This window comes from Pimephales promelas, chromosome 21 (genome assembly GCF_988280905.1).
Source record: "Pimephales promelas chromosome 21, fPimPro1.hap1.1, whole genome shotgun sequence".
NCBI classification, from domain to species: domain Eukaryota; kingdom Metazoa; phylum Chordata; class Actinopteri; order Cypriniformes; family Leuciscidae; genus Pimephales; species Pimephales promelas.
Genome location: NC_142789.1, coordinates 27,741,963 through 27,766,758, shown reverse-complemented (window position 1 = coordinate 27,766,758; position 24,796 = coordinate 27,741,963). Strand labels below are relative to the sequence as shown.

The window sequence follows — 24,796 nt, the reverse complement described above, 5'->3', positions numbered from 1 at the left end:
ATTTTATATAGGCTGTTTTTCAATTGTAGTCTTTTAAAAAGGCATCTGAAATAATAAACTAAGTGCATTGTAGTGTTGTCAAAAATATCGATTATTCTAAACATATCGATATGGAAGAATATGAAAAGGCTTCCAATACTACGCATGATAGATACATGAAACCAGCTGTGCTTTCTCACTCTCTCATCTCTCCTACAGCGAGTTACACACAAACCAGCCTCCCCTCACCCACTCGTTGCATTTACTCGGGATTAATATTGTTGGTGGTATACGGCTTGACTTTCGGCGTGGGATTGCACGTATTGTGCATCATTCTTACTCATTCACAGATTTTGTCGCCAGAAAGCCGCCTCTCAGGTCTAAATTGAGTTCTTTTTCACTGCTTAGTGCGCTTAAACAGTCAAACACACACACAAAATAATATCAAAATGCCGGTCTTGGTGAGTATTCATGTAAACGTATTAATATTTGAGTGCCAATAGCAAACGATAATTAATAATTGAGCAACAACTCATCATATTAGAATGATTTCTGAAGGATCACGTGACACTGAAGCCTGTCAGCTTCACATCACAGGCACATATTTACAAGTGACCAATCAGAAAATGTGGATTACACACGTTTTTTGAGCAAATGGACTATTTACATCCAGTTGTTTCTGAAAGCAAGAATGTGTGAACGCTGTCTTATGTTGGCCTGTGTTGACTCAGGGTCAAGCGTGAGGTGATAAAGGTCAGTGTGTTGACTGATTGGGCTTTACTCACTGGAGGACGCCGAGGTCATGCCGAGTTCACACACACAAGTGCTGATGTGATCATAACTGTCATAATCAGTCTGGAGACGATGCGTCTGTGGAGTCAGTGGGATTTCAGGACCACGGACAGCGTCGCAGAGAGCACACTAAAGACACTACACTCTAACAATTGCTGGGTTGTTTTAACCCAACTTTGGGTCAAATATGGACAAAACCCAGACATTGGGTTACATTTTTTTGGGGTTCTCCATATCTGACCCAAAGTTGGGTTAAAACAACCCAGCATTTTTAGAGTGTAAAGACAGTAATAATAAACAATATTACCTTAATCTGGGTGAAACACTGCATACACTCTAAAAAAATGCTGGGTTGTTTCAACCCAAATTTGGGTCAAATATGGACAAACCCAAATGTTGGGTTAAATGTAATTTAAAAAAAATACGGTTGAAAGTTGGTTAAAATTTTAAATTGACATTTTTAACCCAACATTTGGGTTTGTCCATATTTGACCCAAAAAACAACCCAGCATTGTTTAGAGTGTAAATATGTGATATTTATCAAACACCTTAACCAGCACCCAGAATATGCTTAGACTGCATAGGAACCAAAAACACACTAAAATAGCAAATAAAACAATAAATGAAAAGGAAATCTGTAATAAATCTCCCACTCTCTCGTAATGTGATTAATTTAGCTGTCGGTCGATGTCTGGCATCAATATCACGGTTTGAGGGTTAAACTTTTATGACAGGACGGCAATTATTGAAAATTCTACGGGGTCTATAAATGTTGCTGCAAATTTTCCTCTGACCTTGGATCAGATGCCCGAGTCCTAATATATTCATTACTGCTCAGTCTTGCATGACATTATTTTCACACTTAAGCAGTTTTACTCTGAATGTTTGCCAGGATAATTTGTGAATGGCATATTATGAGATGTCTTTGAGGATCTTAAGAGAGCTCAACGTTTGCAAGATATTAATGTTTGTATGTTTTATCGTGTTCGAACAATAAGTCACTCCACGTGACTCGATTATGCCACCCGTTCTGTCAAAGGTGTCGGCTGCCAGGATCGTTAATTAAATCTCAGTAAAGCCATGAATCGAGGGTCATTCTACAAACTTCATTAGGAGTTATGAATATTAATTTTCCAATTTAAAACATCATCCAACAACCTTTTTGACTTTTTAAACATGCACAGGAAAAAAAAACTATACTGCATAATTAATTAACTATAGATTTAGATTAATTAATGCAATGATGAAGAATTAATTGAAGTCAAAACTCTCCATCATTCCGTGTTGAACATGTGCATTATCAGAAGCGCCTATAATATGGAAAATATGCTTTCAAGAAGACTGGGACGGCTTTGTGGTTTCCAGGGTCTCATTTAATCACACCCTGAGCGCTGTGGTCTCATTTAAAGGGATAGTTCACCCAAAAATGTTAATTCTGTCATCATTTACTCCCCCTCGTGCGGCTTTCCACGAAAGGAGATGTGTTGATCTTTCGTGTAAATGAAATTACAATGAATGGGGACAGAGGATTTCAAACTTCAAAATAAGGATGCCAAATCATTATACATACAGACTATACAGCTTTTGTTCAATATCCCAATATTAAAGTTATTCATTGATAATTTTCCCCTCCGCTGAGTCGTTACACATTGCAACTGAGTCATCGAGTCAGTGAGTTGAACACAAGAACTGGATATAATCATTTAAGAACGAATCAAAGATGTGAATGTGCCATTGAGAGCTGGGGCCAATTTAAATACTTTTTTTTTTTTTTTGGAGAATGACAACTTCCAGCTGTTTTCCATCTTTGTTTTTTAAATTCTTTAATCCATTTAATATTCTTTAATCTTCACAATCCATTGTATGGAAGCTTCTTTCCGCCACTGAATAAAAAAAAAAATAAAAAAAATAATTGTGACTTTTTATCTCACAATTGCGACATATGAAGTAGAATTGTGAGATATAAAGTCAAGATATTTTTATCAGCTCGAGGATAGACTACTGTAATGCCCTCTACACTGGACTTAATCAATCATCTCTTAATCGGCTTCAACTGGTTCAGAACGCGGCAGCACGTCTACTCACCAACACCTCCAAACGCTCGCACATCACCCCTGTCCTCCGCTCGCTCCACTGGCTCCCGATACGGTTTAGGGTGGAGTATAAGATCCTACTGTTTGTGTTCAAGGCTATTAATGGTCTGGCCCCGGTCTACCTCGCCGATTTAGTAACAGTTTATCAACCACCCAGAACTTTGCGCTCATCTGAACAGATCTATCTGGTCATTCCCAAATTTAAATATAAAAAGTTTGGAGGCCGGTCATTTGCTGTCCAGGGCCCTAAACTGTGGAACGCTTTACCAACATTCCTAAGAAGCATCACTGTGCTGGGTGCTTTTAAATCACAGTTAAAAACATATCTGTTCAGACAAGCTTTTAACATGTAATCTTCAACTCTGGCTTATTTTTGTGTTTTGTTTTGTTCTTCCCCTTTTTTTTCTGTTGTCTATTGATGCTTTTACTGGAAAGCGCCTTGTGCACCTTTTGGCTGTTGTAAGGCGCTATACAAATAAAATTTGATTGATTGATTGATTGAAGATATAAAGTCAGAATTGCGTGATATAAAGTCAGAATTGTGAGAAATAAAGCCGCGATTGTGAGATATAAAGTCACAATTGCGTGTTATAAAGTCAGAATTGCGAGATATAAAGTTCTTAAATATAAAGTTTATCTCACAATACTGACTTTTTTCTCACAATTGTGAGTTTACATCTTGCAATTCTGACTTTATAACACATACTTGCGAGTTTATATGTCGAAATTCTGACATCTTTTCTCAGAATTGTGAGATATAAACTTGCAATTGCGAGTTATCAGGCTAATTCTAAGGGGAAAAAACTTTTCCTCCCTCATAATAGTTTAAATCTCATATTTCTGACTTTATAACACGCAATTCTGACTTTATATCTCGCAATTCTGACTTTATATCTCACAATTCTGACTTTATATCACGCAATTCTGACTTTATATCACGCAATTGTGACTTTATATCATGCAGTTCTGACTTTATATCTCGCAATTCGGACTTTATCACACAATTCTGACTTTATATCACGCAATTCTGACTATATCACGCAATTCTGACTTTATATCTCGCAACTCTGAGAAGAAAAGTCCGAATTGTTAGATAAAAAGTCCCAATTACCTTTTTTATTTTTCATTCTTTTCAAGATTTTATTTTCCATTTTTCAAGAACTAACACACTCAAGAGTTATAAACCCTAATGCTCACCTCCAAAGAACGCTAAATACCTGTTATTTCAGGTTCAATATTTCCAAGAAGCTTCTTAGCTTCATTTTACCATTATATGCTAATCACCACCGCTATTTAAGTCATAAATTCAGCTTTTTTTCACAGCAGATGTCCTCTAACAGACACGCACTTCATCCCTATGGGAGGGACGGTGAGTTGACGTCTGTTCTGCAAATGCTGCTAAATAATTGAATTCAGTCTTCATGACGAGGAGACACTGAGCCTCGCAGGGGTGATCTGCCCATGAGCTTTACCTCTCTCTCCCATCTGACTCATATACACACACACAGAAACGCATTAATTCACAGGCAGTGTGTCCGAAATGGAAGGCAGCTGCTCAGTTAGTTAATGATGTTTGTATGAAGGCACCTCCTAAGGCTTCCGAAGCACCAATGCCACGTCTAATGGTCTAGAACAAATTCAAGTGAGCTTTAGAAATAACCAAGTGTGTATTTAATGTTTACAATAGTTATTTCTCACTATAAATGGAACATTTCTAAATTATTTGACATTCAAATGCTCTGTCAAATGTCATTTTTTTTATTCCTTCAACCGGATAACATATAACTTGGGTTCGTTCACCCAAAAATTAAAATTCCGTATTTAATTTTTCACCCTCATTTCGTTCCAAAACCCGTACAAATGAAGATCTTTTGAATGAAATTTGAGCGCCCCTTATGGGTCTTTGCTTTCTCATACTTGTGTATTCTGGGCAATTTTTTTATTTTTAAATAGCATGTTCAGTACTTCAAGAGTGCCAAAAATGTCAAAAAGATGTGGAACATGTATTTGAAAAGTTGACCAATCTGATCTGCGACTCTCAGTGTGCTCTGATGACGGACATATGCAAGGCTGTGTACTGCACATGGCAGAATGCATTAATGTGTTTGTTTATGATGGTTTGTTTTGGATTATTCATGAGCTCGGGGCCGACAGAATCAGGTCACCCGGCACTCAGATCAAACGATGTGCTATGACCAACCACTATCAAAAATACAGACGCCAACTCAACGCGCACGACTTCAGCTGTGATAGTTTGGTGTGTTGTATGTTTCATGGAGCCGGCATTCTCTCACTGGTCAACAGTGTGTTCCCGGACCACACAGACGTATTGCTGCTCTCGTCAGCGCGTGCTCATCCTTCACATATCTTCTGCTTGCTGTGTTTTCTCTTTTCCAATTCCGTCAGATTTCTTCCTCTGCTCTTCCCGTATGGTTCAGTGCGTCTTACACGGCATCTCTCATCCATCATCTCTCGCTGCTCTCCTCTGGCTCCTGTCTCTTTCTCTCTCTCTCTATTTCATATTGACATGTTGCCACTTCCCAGACCCCTCTCGTTTCATCTTGCTCAACTACCTCTCGGACGGACCGCTTCACTCAGGACACGCGAGCACACACACACACACACCAATCACAAAAGCCCACATTCAGTACATAATAGCATGCATGCACAAAAAGCACAGACATACACACACACACACACACATTCAGTACATAATAGTATGCATGCACAAAAAGCACACACACACACACACACATTCAGTAAATAATAGTATGCATGCACAAAAAGCACACACACACATATACATTCAGTACTTAATAGCATGCATGCACAAAAGCACACAAACACACACACACATTCAGTAATTAATAACATGCATGCACAAAAGCGCACACACACACACACACACACACACACAAATAACAAAAGCCCACATTCAGTACATAATAGCATGCATGCACAAAAAGCACACACACACACACACACACACACACACACACACACACACACACACACACACACACACACACACACACTCAGAACTTAATAGCATGCATGCACAAAAGCACACAAACACACATTCAGTACTTAATAGCATGCATGCACAAAAGCACACACACACACACACACAAATTGTAACCACCGTGTCTAAAATTGGTCTTAAGTACCAGGAAGTATCACTGCTATTGGTAGACTACTGAACGTTCGGTATCGTGACAGCACTAATGCAAACATTCACACATGCACACACACACACAATTTCTTTTCCTGCATTAATAAATGCCCAGTGTCTTGCCAGAAAGCATTAGTGCAGAGCAGAGAGTCTGTCTGCCGCTGCAGCGCGCCAACACACGCAGAACTAGCGGGAAGAGCCAGAGGAGCTGACGTACTGTCTGAGAGACGGCACAGCGCTCAATTCATTATGGCAGGCACGCGACACACACACTCACACACTAAAACAGTATGAATCGCCACTCCTACATGTCCACAATCTTCTCTTTTTCTCTCTCTCTCTCACACAGTGTATGTATCGCCACTGCCTATATCTCCATAATCTTCTCTCTCCCTCTCTCTCTCTCTCTCTCTCTCTCTCACACACACACGCACACATTGTACAGTATGTATTGCCACTGCCTACATCTCCACAATCTTCTCTCTCTCTCTCTGCAAGTTTAAGAAGAGCATGTTGTATGTTACAGGTTAAAAGATCAGTGTCATATCAGTCTCTGTATTGGTCTTTGGAAGAGCCATTGATTAATGGTGCTCGACTCCATTTATGTGGAGATACAACTTTGAGGCTGATGCAAACTTTAACAAAAGCCAAAGTTGTTAAATGAAAGTCTTAATAGAAGTGGCTGGTATCGTGATGGACAATGTTGATGCCTTTGCACAGAAACTTGGAATTAAATCAACAAGGACAGTCTATTTTATATTGAAGTGGCGAGAAAATCTGAGTGAAGAAGACTGGAAGTTTTTGTCAAGTCAAGCTCTTCCTGATAAATCGGATCATTTTCCTTGTATGGCGATATCGAAAAGTGTAATAGAAAATGAAAATGTTTTGTCGACCTCAGAGCATGTGAGATAAATTCTGTTTAATACAATGGGAGGAAAGCTTTTATCTCATTGTTGAATCTGAATGTGCAAGATAGTTGTCCTTTCTGTGGTGAAAGAGAACCCAGTTTTCTGTTTTATGCACTGTGAGAGACTAAGCCCTTTATTTGATTTATTGGAGATTTTATTTACTAATGTTAATGAAGTGTTTACAATGATGTGTTTATTTTTGGTTTTAAATATTGTAAAGAAAAAGAGAAGAAAGGACGGATGTTAAATTTGATCTTAGGTCAAGCCAAAATGGCGGTTTAAATTAGCAGGAAATGTGAAATTGCTGGCAGTAGTAAAAATGTTGAATTGTTGTTTAAGGGGCTCATAAATGCAAGGATAAAACAAGATTTTATTTTTTATTCTCATATGAAAAAATTGAATGTACAAAGAATGTTGTGCAGGATTGAAAACGACACATTGCACTTTATTGAAGAATTAGAGTAGGCCAATGTGATTTCTTGTTAATGTAGTGTTTTTTTTTAATGTTGTGGAGTTAATAAAGGTGTGTTAAATCTTAAATCTCTCTCTTACACACAAACACTTACTGTTTGCTGTATGAAAGCGGTTGTTTATTTCCTGGAGGAATAGAGCGCTATGTTCGATGAAACCTTCAAAGCTCACTGTTGTTATTTTGGTGTTTTAATAAAAGGCATGTCCGACAAACTGCTCATTCGGGATTATGGGAAGGCGCTCAAACAAGAGGTGGGCATCAAACAGAAACTGATGTGAGTGTGTGTTCGCACTAACAGAGCTTCTTTATTTGGTAGATGTGTGATGAAAATAACTGGACCATGTCAATATTATTTCATTACGCCGCATGTCAAACCATCTCTAGACACTGTGTTGTGTTTGTGCATATTAAGTAAAGGCATCTCCATGTCTATCACAGATAATAATTGGCTGTAACTCACCAAAAATAGTGCAGCACAGACTCAATCGATTCAATATCACAAACTATAACATACACTCACCTAAAGGATTATTAGGAACACTAATACTGTGTTTGAACCTCTTTCGCCTTCAGAACTACGTGGCATTGATTCAACAAGGTGCTGAAAGCATTCTTTAGAAATGTTGGCCCATATTGATCGGATAGCATCATGTAGTTGATGGAGATTTGTGGGATGCACATCCAGGACACGAAGCTCCCGTTCCACCACATCCCAATTTAAGATGTTCAATTGGGTTGAGATCTGGTGACTGTGGGGCCATTTTAGTACAGTGAACTCTTTGTCATGTTCAAGAAACCAATTCGAAATGAGTCAAGCTTTGTGACATGGTGCATCATCCTGCTGGAAGTAGCCATCAGAGGATGGTGGCCATAAAGGGATGGACATGGTCAGAAACAATGCTCAGGTGGGCCGTGGCATTTAAACGATGCCCAATTGACACCAAGGGGCCTAAAGTGTGCCAAGAATACATCCCCCACACCATTACACCACCACCACCAGCCTGCACAGTGGTAACAAGGCATGATGGGTCCATGTTCTCATTCTGTTTACGCCAAATTCTGACTCTACCATCTGAATGTCTCAACAGAAATCCAGACTCATCAGACCAGGCAACATTTATCCAGTCTTCAACTGTCCAATTTTGGTGAGCTCTTGCAAATTGTTGCCTCTTTTTCCTATTTGTAGTGGAGATGAGTGGTACCCGGTGGGGTCTTCTGTTGTTGTAGCCCATCCGCCTCAAGGTTGTGCGTGTTGTGGCTTCACAAATGCTTTGCTGAATACCTCGGTTGTAACGAGTGGTTATTTCAGTCAAAGCTCTTCTATCAGCTTGAATCAGTCGGCCCATTCTCCTCTGACCTCTAGCATCAACAAGGCATTTTCACCCACAGGACTGCCACATACTGGATGTTTTTCCCTTTTCACACTATTCTTTGTAAACCCTAGAAATGGTTGAGCGTGAAAATCCCAGTAACTGAGCAGATTGTGAAATACTGGCACCAACAACCATGCCACGCTCAAAATTGCTTCAATCACCTTTCTTTCCCGTTCTGACATTCAGTTTGGAGTTCAGGAGATTGTCTTGACCAGGACCACACCCCGAAATGCATTGAAGCAAATGCCATGTGATTGGTTGATTAGATAATTGGATTAATGAGAAATTGAACAGGTGTTCCTAATAATCCTTTAGGTGAGTGTATATATATATGAAATACAATGAAAGAGAAGACTATATGCATAATGCATTAAGCTCTGAAACTACCTTTTCATCACAATGAGGACGTTTTTCGTCTTTCATTTGAGTGAAGTTCAAATTTTCCTTCTGACACTCTCATCGCCGGCACTGTCAATCCCACAATCCCCTGCTGCTCGGCAGCCATAGAGAACGAATGAAAAGCGTCCGCTCAGCTCATCTGACTTAGCACCAGTGGACACGTGTGATAAAAATAAAGCAGAAGATGAAGTGTAAAGCAGTCTGTAGACTATCACCACAGTCAAGTACAGTGTGTCGGTATATTGAATATATTCTGTTTGTGTCTGGAGCTGCCAGTAGGTGTGTACATCACATAGAGAGAGCAGATCGATCTCTCGCTCTATCTCTCTCCTGGCTGAACGTCAGATAAAACACATGCTGACTCACAATATATGTGTGTGTGTGTGTGTGTGTTTGTGTGTCCCTCTGCCCAATCAAACTTCTGTTATGGATCAATTCACTCGACTTTCATGTTTATCAACTCTGATGACAAACTCATGTGCACCATTAGCGCTTTAATTGGTCAATTACGTACCTTTAAGAACAACCGGGGTCAACTTATGTCCGTTCGGCACAAGCGGTTTCTATTCCAGTTCTGTTTAAAATTCACCGCGGTACAGACGGGTCTTCTCGGTTCACTGGCCTACAAAGTCCACTACGACTCGAGAAGGAAACATGAACTCCTGGAGACGTGCGGACACTTTCTCCTCTGCGTCCTCCCTGTTTTTTCTTTCCCTCTGTTTATCAATTTTCTCCTTGTTCTATCCTCCATTGCTTTGGTTTCAAAGAGCCCTGGGTGGATTTGCACATGAATGAGCGTGTGGTGTTTAATTACGACCTCAGATGCACTCCCCTTGCGGAAGAGAGGAGAGACACATGACACAAAGCAGATCAGCCGAATTAAACTTTGACAAAACGGCAGCGGGCATGCATTGGTATTCCTCAGACGTCATTGTTTTGATGGGAAATGGCCCTTTATGTTCTGTTCTTTAGAAGAGTCTGGGAGCGATGCACCACAGAAAAAGGGAGAGAGAAAGGACTGAAATTCAACAATATTCATACTTAAGACAAACAATAAATTGCCAATGATAAATGGCAAAAATTAACTTTTCCCTTTTGAATTTAATACCCATATTTATCCCAATGGCCATTTTTTTCTCCAAATGAAATTATCATAGTCCAAGTAAAAATATTCCATTTAGTCTCTGAATTAATATGAGATCACAAAAACTACATACAAATCGTATACTATTAATAATGACAACATTTTATAACACATGATTTTTATTAATATTATATACTAATTATCCATCTAATTATATGTTTGATCATAATTTGCATAAATATTACACTGTAAAAAATATTTTCAAGATTTGTTATCACAACATATTTTCTTTTGTCAAATCAACTTTATAATAATTTATTTAGTTGAGATAACTTATTATTTTGAGTTTCTGACGGTTAAATTAATCTACTTCATTGTATTAACTCACTTTTTCCAGTTCAATCAACTTAAAATTTTAAGGCAACCCAGGTTACTTACTTTTTTAAGTTAAACCAACAAAAAAAAATGTACAGTGTAGTAATCACAACATTTTTTTCTTTTGTCAAATCAGATTAAATAATTTATTTAGTTCAGATAACATATAATTTTGAGTTTCTGATGGTTAAATTAATCTCCTTCATTGTATTAACTCACTTTTTCAAGTTCAATGAACTTAAAATTTTAAGGCAACCAGGTTACTTACTTTTTTAAGTTAAACCAACAATATTTCTTTACAGTGTATTAATGGATATTATATAAATCAATTACAATTAGTGTGATATAGTTTTAGAAGTAAATCATTTAAAATTTAAAAAATATGCATAATATAATATAAATGTAAAGTTAGCGTGTTAAATGTTTCAAATTATATTTTTGTTACAATAATTTATATGACACTTTATTGTAATTTATTATATTTATTACAATGATTAATAATTCTTATAACAAATATTTATTATAATTAATAGTCAGAAATGTAAAAAAAAAAAATGTACTAATAAAAGGCCCTGGAGTGCTGTTACCTCAAATATAAAATCCCAGGAAACACTGAAGCTAACAGCTAAGCTTGACAATGCCAAGACCTGACAGGCATATAAAGGTTAGCATGCGCACATATGCACACGCCAGGACACATTTATGAATACAAATACACACCGTAGGAACACCAGGCCAATAAACAGAGCAACATACACACGTGAACAAATAACAACACTGAATGATATTAGCACAAAAATCGCCAAAGAACAACAAAAATACATCAAAGCTGGCCTTAAAAGTCTTATCAGTGCCATAAAAACAAATTAATACCCTGAGATGAGATATCATGATTGAATTACCCGAGCGCTCATTTCATAAAGAGTCACTACTGAGATACAAGCGCTCTTTTAACTTCAAATTAATACGACGACACAATCATTGCAGTGCTTTCATTGCTTTAATTATATTACGAGATGAATGCGTGTGTGTGAGCATTTAGGACTGATGTCGGCTGTGTGTCTCCAGTCGTCGCTTGCAGTGTGAACTCACACTGGTTGTGACCCCTGAAGACAGCCTGGAGTCACACAAGCTTCATTAGGAGCAGGAAAGCACTCGCTGCACTAAACAGCCATGGCAAATTGCAGACTGAAATCAGTGCCATTATGTAAAGGCAGGCCGGGGGCGGCGAGGGGCTGTGTGTGTGTGTGTGCACATGTGTGAGACTCAGTGGGAACACTTGTGTTTACATGTTTGTTTGTGTGTGTGTGTGTGTGTGTGGAGGACAGTTGCCCGGCAGTCTCTTCCCTGCTGCTCTGTGTCCTGCCGCTGTCACACACTGCGATCATATCATTAACGCTTCATCGTTAAGCTCTAATTTGGAGGCACTTTTCTCATGTGAACCACATAATGTGGGCACACAGATTCTCCCTAAAAACATATTAAACTGTTTTCTAAAAGGTACATTACTGTTCAAAAGTTTGTAATTTTTGAAATAAAGCAAAACTTTTATTTAGCAAGGACACATTAAATTGATCAGAAGTGACAGTAAAGATATTTTTATAAATGTTTTAAATAGATAAATGCTGTTCATTTCTAGTCATCAATCCTAAAAAAAGTGTAAATTTTTAACAAAAATATTACGGTTTTGAACATCTATGATAATCAGAAATGTTTCTTGAGCAGCAAATCAATGATTTGTGAAGGATCATGTGACACTGAAGACTGGAGTAATGATGCTGAAAATTATGTGATCACAGGAACAAATTATGAATTATTTTAATATATATTTCATAATTTTAATAGTTATTTTAAACAATATTACTGTTTTACTGCATTTTTGATTAAATAAATGCAGCCTTGTTGAGACTTATTTTTTTTTTAACATAAAAATAAAATCTTACTGAACCCAAACTTTTGAACGCTATTCATTTTCAAAGACTTTTTTCTAAATATTGCTAAAAAAAAAAAAAAAAAAATCACAGTTGACGATCATTGGAATGGTGTAAATGAAATCCGGCATAACAATATCCACCTTTCTGGATATGAAATGCATGTTTTCTATAATAGCGTATAAAAGTTTGATTACTTTAAGTCAACAAACTTCTTTTTGTTCTGCTTTAAAAATATCCATGTGCTTCTTTCATGAAAATAAATGACTGTTTTTGTTATCTAATGCAATGACACTCAGACATTTTGATGTGCGGATTAATTCCTAAAATATATTTTGGGGGCACCGTGTTTGTGTCGGTGTGCCTACGTAAAACTCAAACAACTCAAAAAGCATCTTATGAGTCATTTGGTATCTGATGTCAGAGCTGAATCACCAAATAGCGTTACACAAGAAAACAAGGTTCGGCTGTGAGCTCAGTAAAGCAGCGCTTATTTGCCTCTTCTGCTCACTGTACTTACAAATGTGTGTGTGTGTGTGTGTGTGCACGTTGGGTGAATGACAGCTCCAGATGCTGGCCAGGTAACCTCTGGCCATGTAAACAGCTCTTGAACCCGAAACCCCGCCGTGATTTGTCTGCCCACATTTCCCCTTTCCCTTGATTTGCCTCCCATACAAACACTTGCTCTTTCCACGGTTTTCTGTTTATGAATAAATCCAAACGTATCTTTCTGGAACGCTGCAGATAAGCATGCAAAATTGCTCTTTTTGGTACCGTTGGATGTTTTCGTCTTTACTCTCAAGTTCTTTATGTCATGATTCAATTTAATTGCATGCCCTTCTATAGAAATAAACTGCACTGAAAACATTTGGAACGTCAAAGTTTAAAATGAACGTTTGAAGGCTCTTGACGTGTGCTACATATATAACCACATAATATCTTAATTTGCATTCATCATCATATCACAGCTGTTATCTCTTTGGATAGATATAGAAACTGGCATTAAAAGTAAAAAGCTTTTTCATTATCGCTGCTCCGTAAATCAAGTAACACTGTAAATTTCGTGCTGAGCCCTTATCACCGTAGGGTGATGTTCTACGATCTCACCACATTACCACCCACATTAATGGCATTGGTGAGCAAAGACAGCATTAAGCTAATAGACCTGGCCACATCTTGCATTATAAATAGTCATTAATATTCCATTATCTGTCTGCACATGCCCGTGAAATGTGCAGGAACTGGCAGTTGTACCGAAATGTACAGTACCTTTCTGCTTTTCAGGTAACACTCTACATATAAAACAAGGAGACGCTTTAATCTTACCTGGTTTTGGGGGACGTCGTCAGCCACTCTTCATGTTTTTCAAACGTTATCAAGTAGGCTGCAATCTCCTGCAACAAATACACAAATATTTAGGATTGTGCTCTTTTACCGTCTCAAAAATGCCAAGTGTCTAGTACAATAACATTACAATGTTAGCGTTCCATTATCAACTAAGCTTTATTTTCTATTTAAAAAAAAAAAAAATCCTAGTCAGCACACATTCTTACAACATTCCACATTTTCTTGTTCTGTTATTTCCCACCTTTTCTCCACTGGCCACACTATCAAAACACTACCGAAAGCACCATGTACAATGGCATTCTTAGAAATACTTTGAGGCATCATGGGCCTCACCAGGAATGAGTGGAATTCAAATGTACTTTAATTCAAGTTTAAAAAATGTGAAGGTTTATAGACCTATAACGATAGATAGAATGAAAGAATGATAGATAGATAGATAGAAAGATAGATAGAAAGAAAAAATGATGAATAGATAGAAAGAAAGATGGATAGATAGATAGATCAATATATATATATATATATATATATATATATATAGATGGGTAGATAGGTAGATAGATAGATAGATAGATAGATAGATAGATAGATAGATAGATAGATAGATAGATAGATAGATAGATAGATAGATAGATAGATAGATAGATAGATAGATAGATAGATAGATAGATAGATAGATAGATAGATAGATAGATAGAAAAAATGATGAATAGATAGAAAGAAAGAAGGATAGACAGATGGATGGATGGATGGATGGATGGATGGATAGATAGATAGATAGATAGAACAAAAGAATGATAACTGGATAGAAAGAAAGAAAGAACGATAGATAGAATAAAAGAACGTTAGATAGAAGGATAGACAGACAGACAGACAGACAGACAGACAGACAGACAGACAGACAGACAGACAGACAGACAGACAGATAGATAGATAGATAGATAGATAGATAGATAGATAGATAGATAGATAGATAGAAAGGAAAAATGATGAATAAATAGAAAGAAAGAAGGATAGACAGAACGATAGATAGATAGATAGATAGATAGATAGATAGATAGATAGATAGTTTTACTCTCTCTCTCTCTCTCTCTCTCTCTCTCTCTCTCTCAGGTGCTGTAAAATTGACCAGCTTTCCTCCCGCAGCCCTTATAAAACTAGAGTCCTCAATTGAAACACCACAAAACAGTCTTATAAACTTAGCGAATGTTGTCCGAGAGCATGATCTTGTGAAAAGCGAGTTGAGCATTAGTATGAGTAACCCGTCCGTCTCCACGCCGAGATACAAGAGTTGCGGATGTTTCTAGATGACCTGGCGATGACCATCGTTCATCCGTCGCTCCGGGGGATTGCTAAAGTGTTCAGACGGCCCGCCGCGCGGCTGTCAGGAGCCAGATTACACAGACACAAGGGCCCAACGGCATCTCGAGCCTACAGCCAATCAGCACGCCATATCGACTCTCAACTCCTCTGTCAAGAGCCAGATCCTGCATCGTACCGTTGTGCAACCGCGCTTTAGACAACATTCACGTGCACATGAGTTACTTGTGCCTGAATTCTGAGATCAGTTGAAAGACCGATCTCATTTTATGCACCAGTGGGCTCGTTTTAGCAAAGCGTGAGGAGAATGAGTGTCTAGAATGCAGAGACGACTTACGTCATACATGTTAACAGCTCTATCACAGTTGTTTGCTCTTCATGTTAAGTATGTGGCTACAGAGAGGATTTGGGTAACAAGTGCCACACGTCTACAGGACAGACACATCAGGACGCTCTTCACAACGGAGCGGAGGGGAGAGAGCGTTTCGGCTGACAGTCACGCGTAAGATTCGCTGTGTATCTACATGCGGCCATATGCTCTCTTGGCTCGGCTCTGAAAACAGGCAGAAGGCCTAGGGAAGTGTATTGGAACACAACTGGCAATGTTCTCTCTCGGTTTCAATTTAGAGAAGCCAACTTGTGCAGTGCCAATTTAACCCTGCTGGCCTCATTATTGAAGGCAAAGAGAGAAGGGATGGGCTTAACAGAGGAGAAATGAGTAGCGCATTAAAGAGCCAAGAGGAAAGAGAAGAAGTGTTCTCAAGTAGAAGAGAATTTCAATTCAACTGCAATTTGAATTCAGGAAGGTTTAATTAAAATGAACTGAAATTCATATATATTCTATGATTGTATAGTCACTCTCACACAGTTCCAAACCCGTATGATGGTTTCTGGTTTCTTCAAGATATTTGGAAGAATTCCAAACAATCCTCATTGACTTTTATTGACGCATATAGGTTCGGAATGATATGAAATTAGTAAATGATGACACAAGATAACTAAAAACGTCCTTTAAAGGTCCCGTATTATGCCCCTTTTCACAAGATGTAAAATAAGTCTGATGTCCCCGGAATGTGTATGTGAAGTTTCAGCTCAAAATACCCAACAGATCATGTTTTACAACATGTTTAAATTGTCATTTTTTTGGGGGCTCAGAAAAACGCGCTGTTTTAGTGTGTGCCCTTTAAATGCAAATAACCTGCTGATGCCGGAACAGGGGGTGGAGCTTCTCAGGACAATTTCATCTCACGGAATGATGATAATAGTGCTGTAGCGGCGCGTCGATGACTGTGGCAAGCTGTACCGCCGGGAACATGCAAAAAATAAATAAATAAAGAAGCGTCGACGCAAAAATATGACGTCGACGCAATTTTGATGTCGAATCATCGACGTCATATTGTTGCGTCGACGCTTCTTTATTTATTTATTTTTTGCATGTTCCCGGCGGTACAGCTTGCCACACACACGTGGGAGAACGAAACATTGCAGAATAGAGGACGAAGACAACTAGAAGTGAATGTGCTATCCATTAAATGAATCACACACAGTAAACAAACCCTTAAGAAAAAAAAAAAATTGCAATTTAGACGCGCAAACTGGGTGCCGGTGTGGTGAGACGTACAAGCTCGGGCAGATTCGGCTTGAAGTCGTTTCCGGATGCGGCGCTGGGCGCGCTGTTACAAAAAAAAGGCGTACACACAGCCAGCCACAGTCTTGAGTCTTCCTGGTCTTGCGCACCCAACAACGAGTCATTTTTGCCGTTGTTGCCTCCGATCGCACCACTAACTCCACCTCCGTTTCCCTCCGCAGATATTAATATTTAAACATTCTCTATGATAAAAAATGTTTGTAAAAAATATTTTAATAACACGGTTTTGGCGGTTGTAGAGTTATAATGATGGTGTTCAAATACATAACATTAGACTAACGTTAGCCAGCTTATAGTATCTTGATTCAGTATGCCAGTATTTATTTGAGATATTGTTTTTTTATTAATTGAGCAGCAGAAAAAATATTCTTTATATTAGTCGTCCAATTAGTCATTAGATTAGTCGACTAATCGATAAAATAATCGCCCAACTAATCGTTTAGTTAATAATCGTTTACCCCAGCCCTAGATGATAATATCAGAAACTCTCAGTAACGGTGTTCATTTCGAGTCGGACAATAATGCCTACCGAGTCAGAGTGCTGTATATAGATTGAACAGGTATAGTTTAGTAGTTTAATCACGGTTATTATAACACACTTGTCATCTGCTTGTATGTATCCATTATTTAATAATAGCCTACAAGTCTGCTGTTTCGGACCAGGTCCGAATGATGATCAAACATATACTGATGAGTTTAATAAAGTTGTACATCACACAAAAGATGAAGCGTCAGTTTTACTTCAGAAAATCACCGTAAGAGATGAGTTGAGGGAGTCAAAAAACTGTTCTACTGACGGCATTAAAGAAGGAAGTAGAGGGATGTAGTCCAAACAGGCCGTTCATGTAGGCTACTAATGTTAAATAAATGATCTCGCTTGGCATTGAACATTGAGCTTTATAATTTTACAGATATTATTTTTACTCTAACAACAGCATTATACACTAACTAAAGTTTGAAACTTGGGATCACGAAGAATGGGACCTTTAACTAGAAAGGAAGTGTTGGAATGTCGGCTTGTCTGACTGAAACTTTAAAATGTCAGACACACTTCATTGTGATATTTTTCCAAGCGTTCCATCATCTCATGTGACCGCAACACACACTTCTTTGTTCTCCTGTTTACCGTTGGGCTGGGGGCCTCTATTCTCACCGTCAGATTGTTTGTTAGGCTGGGACCCTGGGAGTGTCCTGGCACTGCCGCTGATGGACTGAATGAAAAACAATGACCCGCTGTAATTTGGCAAACAGGCGACAAGACAGATACCGAACATCGGGGAGCCGGGCCTTTGTCAAATTCTGTTTATTAAGGAGTCCATTCTCAGCAGCTCGCTCATCTTTACCGTCCCTTCCCAGCCTAGTTTTCCTCTATTTTCGATAAGCTTGCTTTTTTTGTGCTCCATATACATTCCCAGCACTCCTCCCCTCCTCTTTGCTCTCACTGCCTTATTATTCCTCTGTTCCGCGCTCCTAACTCAGAGCTGTAGTCACCAAAGAGATTATATGACAAAGTCATTTTGCATTGAAATGAAGATGAAGGCCTCGGGGTTTCAGCGTTGTGCAGGAGAACATCCCTTCCCCGTTCCTTCGTTTATCCCGTTCCCCCTCCCTCTGACTTCTGAACCCCGGGGGCCGTTCGTTCGGATTCTAGCGAACCTGCTTCAGGCGGCTCTTTCCCTAACCCGCGGTTAACCTGAAGGGCGGCGTCTGACTGCCAATGAGCGCCTCCAAGTTTGCCACTCAGGAGACGGCAAATGTGAAACTCCTCAAAGCGCTCTTTAAACTATAATCGGGGTAAACGGGAGTCAAGAGGTGTGTGAGAAAGATTCGGCGCTCCAGACAAACTGAAGTTTCTTTTTCCTTCCAGACGATGCCTCCCTCTCTCTCTCTCTCTGGCTTACGTCTTGAATGCTTGTTGCTAAACTTCGTGAAATGTAAATCGGCCTCCTGCGTGCGAAAATGATCTTTGAAATACTTCTAACAATTAACACCAAAGGAAGACTTGAGCAAATCCTGCTACCTGTTTCAAAAGGCCAGGCCTGCCATCCGTCTCCTTCTGTTGTTCCCAATATGAAAGAGAAGTCGTGAACAATATGACTCCCTGACAGGTTTATTTAAGGGAAGCGTTCATGGAAAACGTGTGGATTACGCATCACCGTCGTGCTTGTGGAAAAGGCGTAATGACTATCGAGTTCAATTACTCCAGCTATTATTTCAAAGTGTCAGTCGCTTTTTGATGAAGCACTTTGTTTAAATGATCAAGCCGAGGGGTGTCTTTTGTTGTTTGACCATGGGTAACACTACAGAAGTAGTCAAGGCAAAAATGGCAATTACATCAAAAAAACGTCTTCTCCTACTGGATCCGTGGTGAGGTAATGCAATAAACCAGTAACTGAAATAATGTTAAAATGTTAGGGATGGGAATCAGAACTGACATCAATGATCAATCTTGAAAATATCACAAAAGGCTTTGTTTGCAATTGTGAGATTTGCTACAGGAGGATTTTTGGCAGTGCTTTGCAGTTTTATTCATCACATGTGCTCCAAAACAGCAGGATTTTAATGGGTATGTCATATTAAAGGAGTAGTTCACTTTTAAAAAAAAAACGTTTGCTGATAATTTACTCACCCCCATGTCATCCAACATGTCCATGTCTTTCTTTCTTCAGTCGAAAAGAAATTAAGGTTTTTGATGAAAACATTCCAGGATTTTTCTCCATATAATGGACTTCATTGGGAACCAAACGGTTCAAGGTCCAAATGAGAGTTTCAGTGTACAGTAGCTTCAAAGGGCTTTAACCAGATGATGAATAAGGGTCTTCTCATTTGGACCTCGAACCGTTTGGTTCCCATTGAAGTCCATTATATGGAGAAAAATCCAGGAATGTTTTCATCAAAAACCTTAATTTCTTTTCGACTGAAGAAAGAATGACATGGACATCTTGGATGAGTAAATTATCAGCAAAGTTTTTTTGTTTTGTTTTTTAAATTGAACTACTCCTTTAAGATGAATAGGGTACACTGCCAGAAGAGCAGAATAACTTGTTCACCGAATTGAACAATCTTGACAAATCTGACAAACACTGGCCATCCCTAACATACTGCTTGTAATATGTGATCTTACATCTCTGAATCTGCATAATTCATATTAAGTTTCTAATTTAGGCTGAGATGGAGGCCTTGGAGTTCTGCTGAGGGTCATCCTAAAACTGACTCTCATTTGACCAAGCTCGAATGCACTTTAAACCCAAAGTGCTCCCTGTGGCACCGTGAAGAAAACCGGAGAGAGTCCTCATTCTGCTGAAAATACTCTCCTCCACAATTTGCTGCAGGGTGAAGAAAATTTTGCACGACAGATCATTTTTGAATACGTGCCCTGATTCATTAGCGTAAGACTCCATCACACTTGGTTCCTGCCATGGTCCCCACAGGTACCCTTAAAACCTGCGTTATATAGACGGCTGGCAGTTTCCGAAATGAATATTAGTCAGAGTGTACCCCGCTGAACTGCTCCGAATGTGCTTAAACCAACACTCAGACATTATCAAGCAGCAGACGATACAAAGTGGTACAGTCAGCTCTGTTCTGAGCACGCCATCACTTCCAATCTGTCTAACCGTAGGATTCCTCAAGGCCCGCCAGGTCCACCAGCCTAGAAAGTCTAAGGTGTGAAGAGAGATGTACATGTCCACGACATATTGATTGACTACTTTCAGAAACATTAAAACCATATCTGAATAATGCCAAACTAAGAAGACATGACAAATCATGAGATACTGAGATGTCCTCTGGTCTGCTTTCACATGTTCGCACTTCAAATTGAAGCATCTTTGTCTTTCCTCCCAAAGTCAGCAGGAAAAGAGCAATGAAGTCCCCCGTAGAGTCTCGCTGTCATCTCAATAATCATAATCAAACTGCTCATCCACAATCTTTTACATTGTCTCTCCACCCACTCGGTAGATGAGACGTCACCAAATCACAGAGAGCAAATTGACAATCCACTTTAAAAAGTGGGAGAGGAAATTGAGCCATTAATCATAACGCTCGTGTCCGCCGTACCGGTCCTCACACTGTCCGCACTCGCACACACAAGCCAAGACCGACACCACGCTCGGGAGTCTCTGCAGCTTATTGCAGAAAAAAGATAAATGCTTCCTTTAACTGTCATTTACCAATGTCTCTCTTGCACTTTGTGGAGATGCCGCTCAAAAGCCCGGTTTGATTAGCGGATGCGTGTGGGGTCGCGCCGCCCAGACGCTACTCAAGGAGAAAGACTTCGGCGAAGGTGCAAAGGACATCATGGTGGTCTAAGATTGATGCTCTCTCGGTTTGGCAGAGGACTGGAGAAATGTACTGTGGCATACTTTAAAAGAAGTGTAAGAAATGCTGCCAGAGAAGGACCATTAATGGGGATCCAGGTCATAGAGAGGTCCGGAGTCTGGTCCTCAAGGAACCGTCTTAGTGTTTTCGGACAAACGAAGAACTAAGTCAAGTGGTTTAATTAATCAAGCGATGGTTGTGTCAGTTGGGTTACTACACCATGGGACACATTTAAGGGGTCCTAAGAATAGGACATGAGCAGGACAGTAAGGATGAACAAGTGCTTGTCAAAACATTTTACCTTAAAAGTACAATGCAGGCCATAAATACATTCATTCCTTAACACCCAAAGACAGAATGATTTCCTAAGAGTCTTTCCTGGAACCACTCATTTTAGAAGTAGTAGAAAGTTCTTTATTGCCAAGTATCTTCACACACAAGGAATTTGTTTCGGTAAAGCTTCCAGTAAAAAAAAAAAGTAAATAAAATGAATGAATGAATGAATGAATGAGTGAGTGAGTGAATGAATGCATGAATGAATGAGTGAGTCAATGAATGAATGAGTGAATCATTGAATGCATAAATGAATGAATGAGTGAATGAATGCATGAATGAATGAATGCATGAGTGAATGAATGAATCCATGAATGAATGAAAGACTGAATGAATGCATGAATGAATAAATGCATGAATGAGTGAATTAATGAATGCATGAATGAATGAATACATGAATGAATAAATGCATGTATGAATGAACAGCCCGTTCTCATCCTTTAACGCCATATAGAACGCTATAAAACGGCGCTATACTACGTACATGGCACCCTTTATCGTTAATATAACACGCAAACCCAAGACGTTATAAATCCTTTAGCTCTACCCAACACCTAAACTTAGCCCTCACAGCGCGTGTTATATTAACGATAACGGGTGCCATGTGCGTAGTATAGCGCCGTTTTGTCATATAGCGTTCTATATGACGTTAAAGGATGAGAATGCGTTGGAATGAATGAATGAATGAGTGTATGAATGATTGAGAAGGGAATACATTGATATCTTTTAACTGTGAATGCTATTGTAAATATCTATTTATTTGTCCACTTTCAGTTGTTTAAAGTTCCCTGATTGTTGGAGGATTATGGCAAACAGCTGCTCAGCTCGATCTCATAACCTTTAGCCCAACATCGGCACACAGACCACAAACACTCAGGTTGTTTTAGCATTAGATGCACGAACAGATCTCCAGCTGTTTGATACAGAGAGCTGGCAGGCAAAGCTGTCACCTCAGCACAGAAAATAACTCTCGCTATGCGGTTTGAGGGACGTGGAGGGGCAAGTGGGCTAAAGTTCTACTTCTGTTGTTTTTATATTTTTGCAGGTGTGTATCCCAGCAGACCTTGCGGCACAGCAGCTGTTTAAGGTTAACCTGCAGTTCCAGCTGTTCAAAGAGATGTAAACATTTGTGTGGAGTGCAATCAGTCACGCTGGGTGATGATGTTTGTTTTGGGTCATTAATATTAATATATGACAACAGGTTTCAGGACACATGGCTTTTATGAATTATGGAGGAACATAGAGACCAAGGAAATTGGTTTCTGCATGTATAAATCCCAACCTTTGGGTTAAAAAAAAAAAAATCATCTGCTGGGCATTATATGGGGATCAATTTGAGAGCAATCCAGAAATGAGAAGGATACTGGGGATTTGATATATGTTTCATGCTAGTTCATGCATTCTGGGAATTAAACCCATCACTTGGGGTTGCTAGCACCATTACCTAACGAAGAAATAATGTTATTTTTTTAAGATAAGTTAGATTTTCAAACTACAGCATCAAGCTTCTTGGGTTCCCATACCGGTGTCTGTAAATGAATGAATGTCTACTAATAATATATGGTCTAAATTAATATATATTTTAAAAACAATTCTTGTTGCTTAACTAGTATAAAAAAGGTGCTAGTAATCCCAATGGCTTCTATTACCAAATTAACCAAACGCTCTGTAAATCACTTTGGATGAAAGTGTCAGTCAAATGCATATAGCGTAAATGTAAAAGTTGGTGTAGAGCTTGAGTTGTCACTTTCTCCTTATTCCTCCCTCAGACTTCTCACATTTAACCATAATGTCTTTCCTTTGTCTTTTTTAAGGCTTTTATTCTCTATTTGTCTATATTCCCCTGTTCTCTCCCTTCATCTTCTCTTTTCTCTCCGTTGTTTTGCAGTGGCCTTGTGCCCCTCTTGAGTTATTTGTTTGTTTTGGTCAATTGTAAACCTCCGGCAATGATAAGGAGAGGGCGTTATTGTGTTGAAGAGGCAGAGAGAGAGAGAGAGAGAGAGGGGGGTGGGCTGAAACCTGGTACTTAGCAAGATTGTTTTCCCTGTCCAAGTGCCAAGGCTGCTGACTTCCATGATAAAAATGAAACTATCATTTGCAAGGATGTTATCAGATAGTCAAGAGAAACAGCCAGAAAGAGAGACAGAGAAGAGGGTCAGCCGTTAATGAAAATAGCGGCCACGTTATTATACGTGATGTGATTTTCCCATTACCGTGTGCATGAGAATTATTCAGTTTAAGAGATGGAGTGTCGCCTACGAGTGACATACTCATCTACATACTACACACTCATCAAATATCAATCATGAAGTCGATCTCTGCCGTGTAATTGATAGGTTACATGTGTGGTTTGTTTAAAACCGACAACAGCGACAATAGCAAACAGCCTCCGAAAGCACCGCTAAAACAAATCATTCTGGTTAATTTGGTTGTCAATAAAAAGCTAATTCATCTAATTAGCCCACAACCTTTCTCCAAAACAGGGATATTTACAGTTGGAAAAACTTAAATTGCATTTCTTCATCCAAGCAATTTTCCCCATAATTGGAAAAGCCTAAAAGTTTTTAATTTGTTTTGAACTCCCCACATGCACAGCGAAGCAGTAAATAGTTCACTCAGATCATTCACATTACAGCTCGCGCGCGAGACGGACAGCGACGGCAATTAATGGCTGCTTCTGCAGATTAATTAAAACCACAAAAGCAAAACAAGTCACATACAGTGAAGCTCTGGACCCACAAAGCCAAAGATCGCTCGAAACAAGAGGTTCCCTCAAACAATGCAGCGCTTTTCTTCATTTGATCACGAGACAAAAAGCACAGCCGGGGAGGAAAGCGTCACCATCCACACGTGCGCTCCACCTTTTGTGACTACGGGAGGGAGTGAAGGTCACATCCCAGGCAGAAGCTTCCAGGAGCCGCCCCGACTCTGCCAGCGAGGCCCCGGTGGGGAAGGAATGATGGAGCGTTTCATGCTTCCTCCACGACACGCGGGCCCCATCCGGAATACATGATCCGACAGAGACAGGAAGGAGGAGAGACGCGTCCTCCGCTCGGGCTCACCCGGGATCTACTCCAGAAACGCAGTGGCACTCGTCCTCGCCAGGGATCGAGGCTGCTGCTCGCGCTCGATTGGGGACACAATGGAATATTGAATTTCCACGACTGGCTGCGATCTGAGATGTGCTTCCAAACCTGGTGATGCCAGATCAGAGGTGCCACCCGGTTGATGCTACAACTCACTGATAAACTAA

The 24,796-nt window shown here is 39.4% G+C and overlaps 1 protein-coding gene across 10 annotated transcripts in view; it reads right to left on the bottom strand.

Annotated features, from left to right (window-relative positions):
- Positions 1-24,796, bottom strand: part of camta1b (calmodulin binding transcription activator 1b) — a 302,050-nt gene that overhangs the window by 143,697 nt on the left and 133,557 nt on the right. For all 10 annotated transcript variants that reach the window (XM_089125207.1, XM_039673486.2, XM_089125205.1 and 7 more), the window contains one exon: positions 13,905-13,972. In XM_089125207.1, coding sequence (XP_088981333.1) covers positions 13,905-13,972 — 68 coding nt within the window. The remainder of the gene's footprint in view (positions 1-13,904; positions 13,973-24,796) is intronic.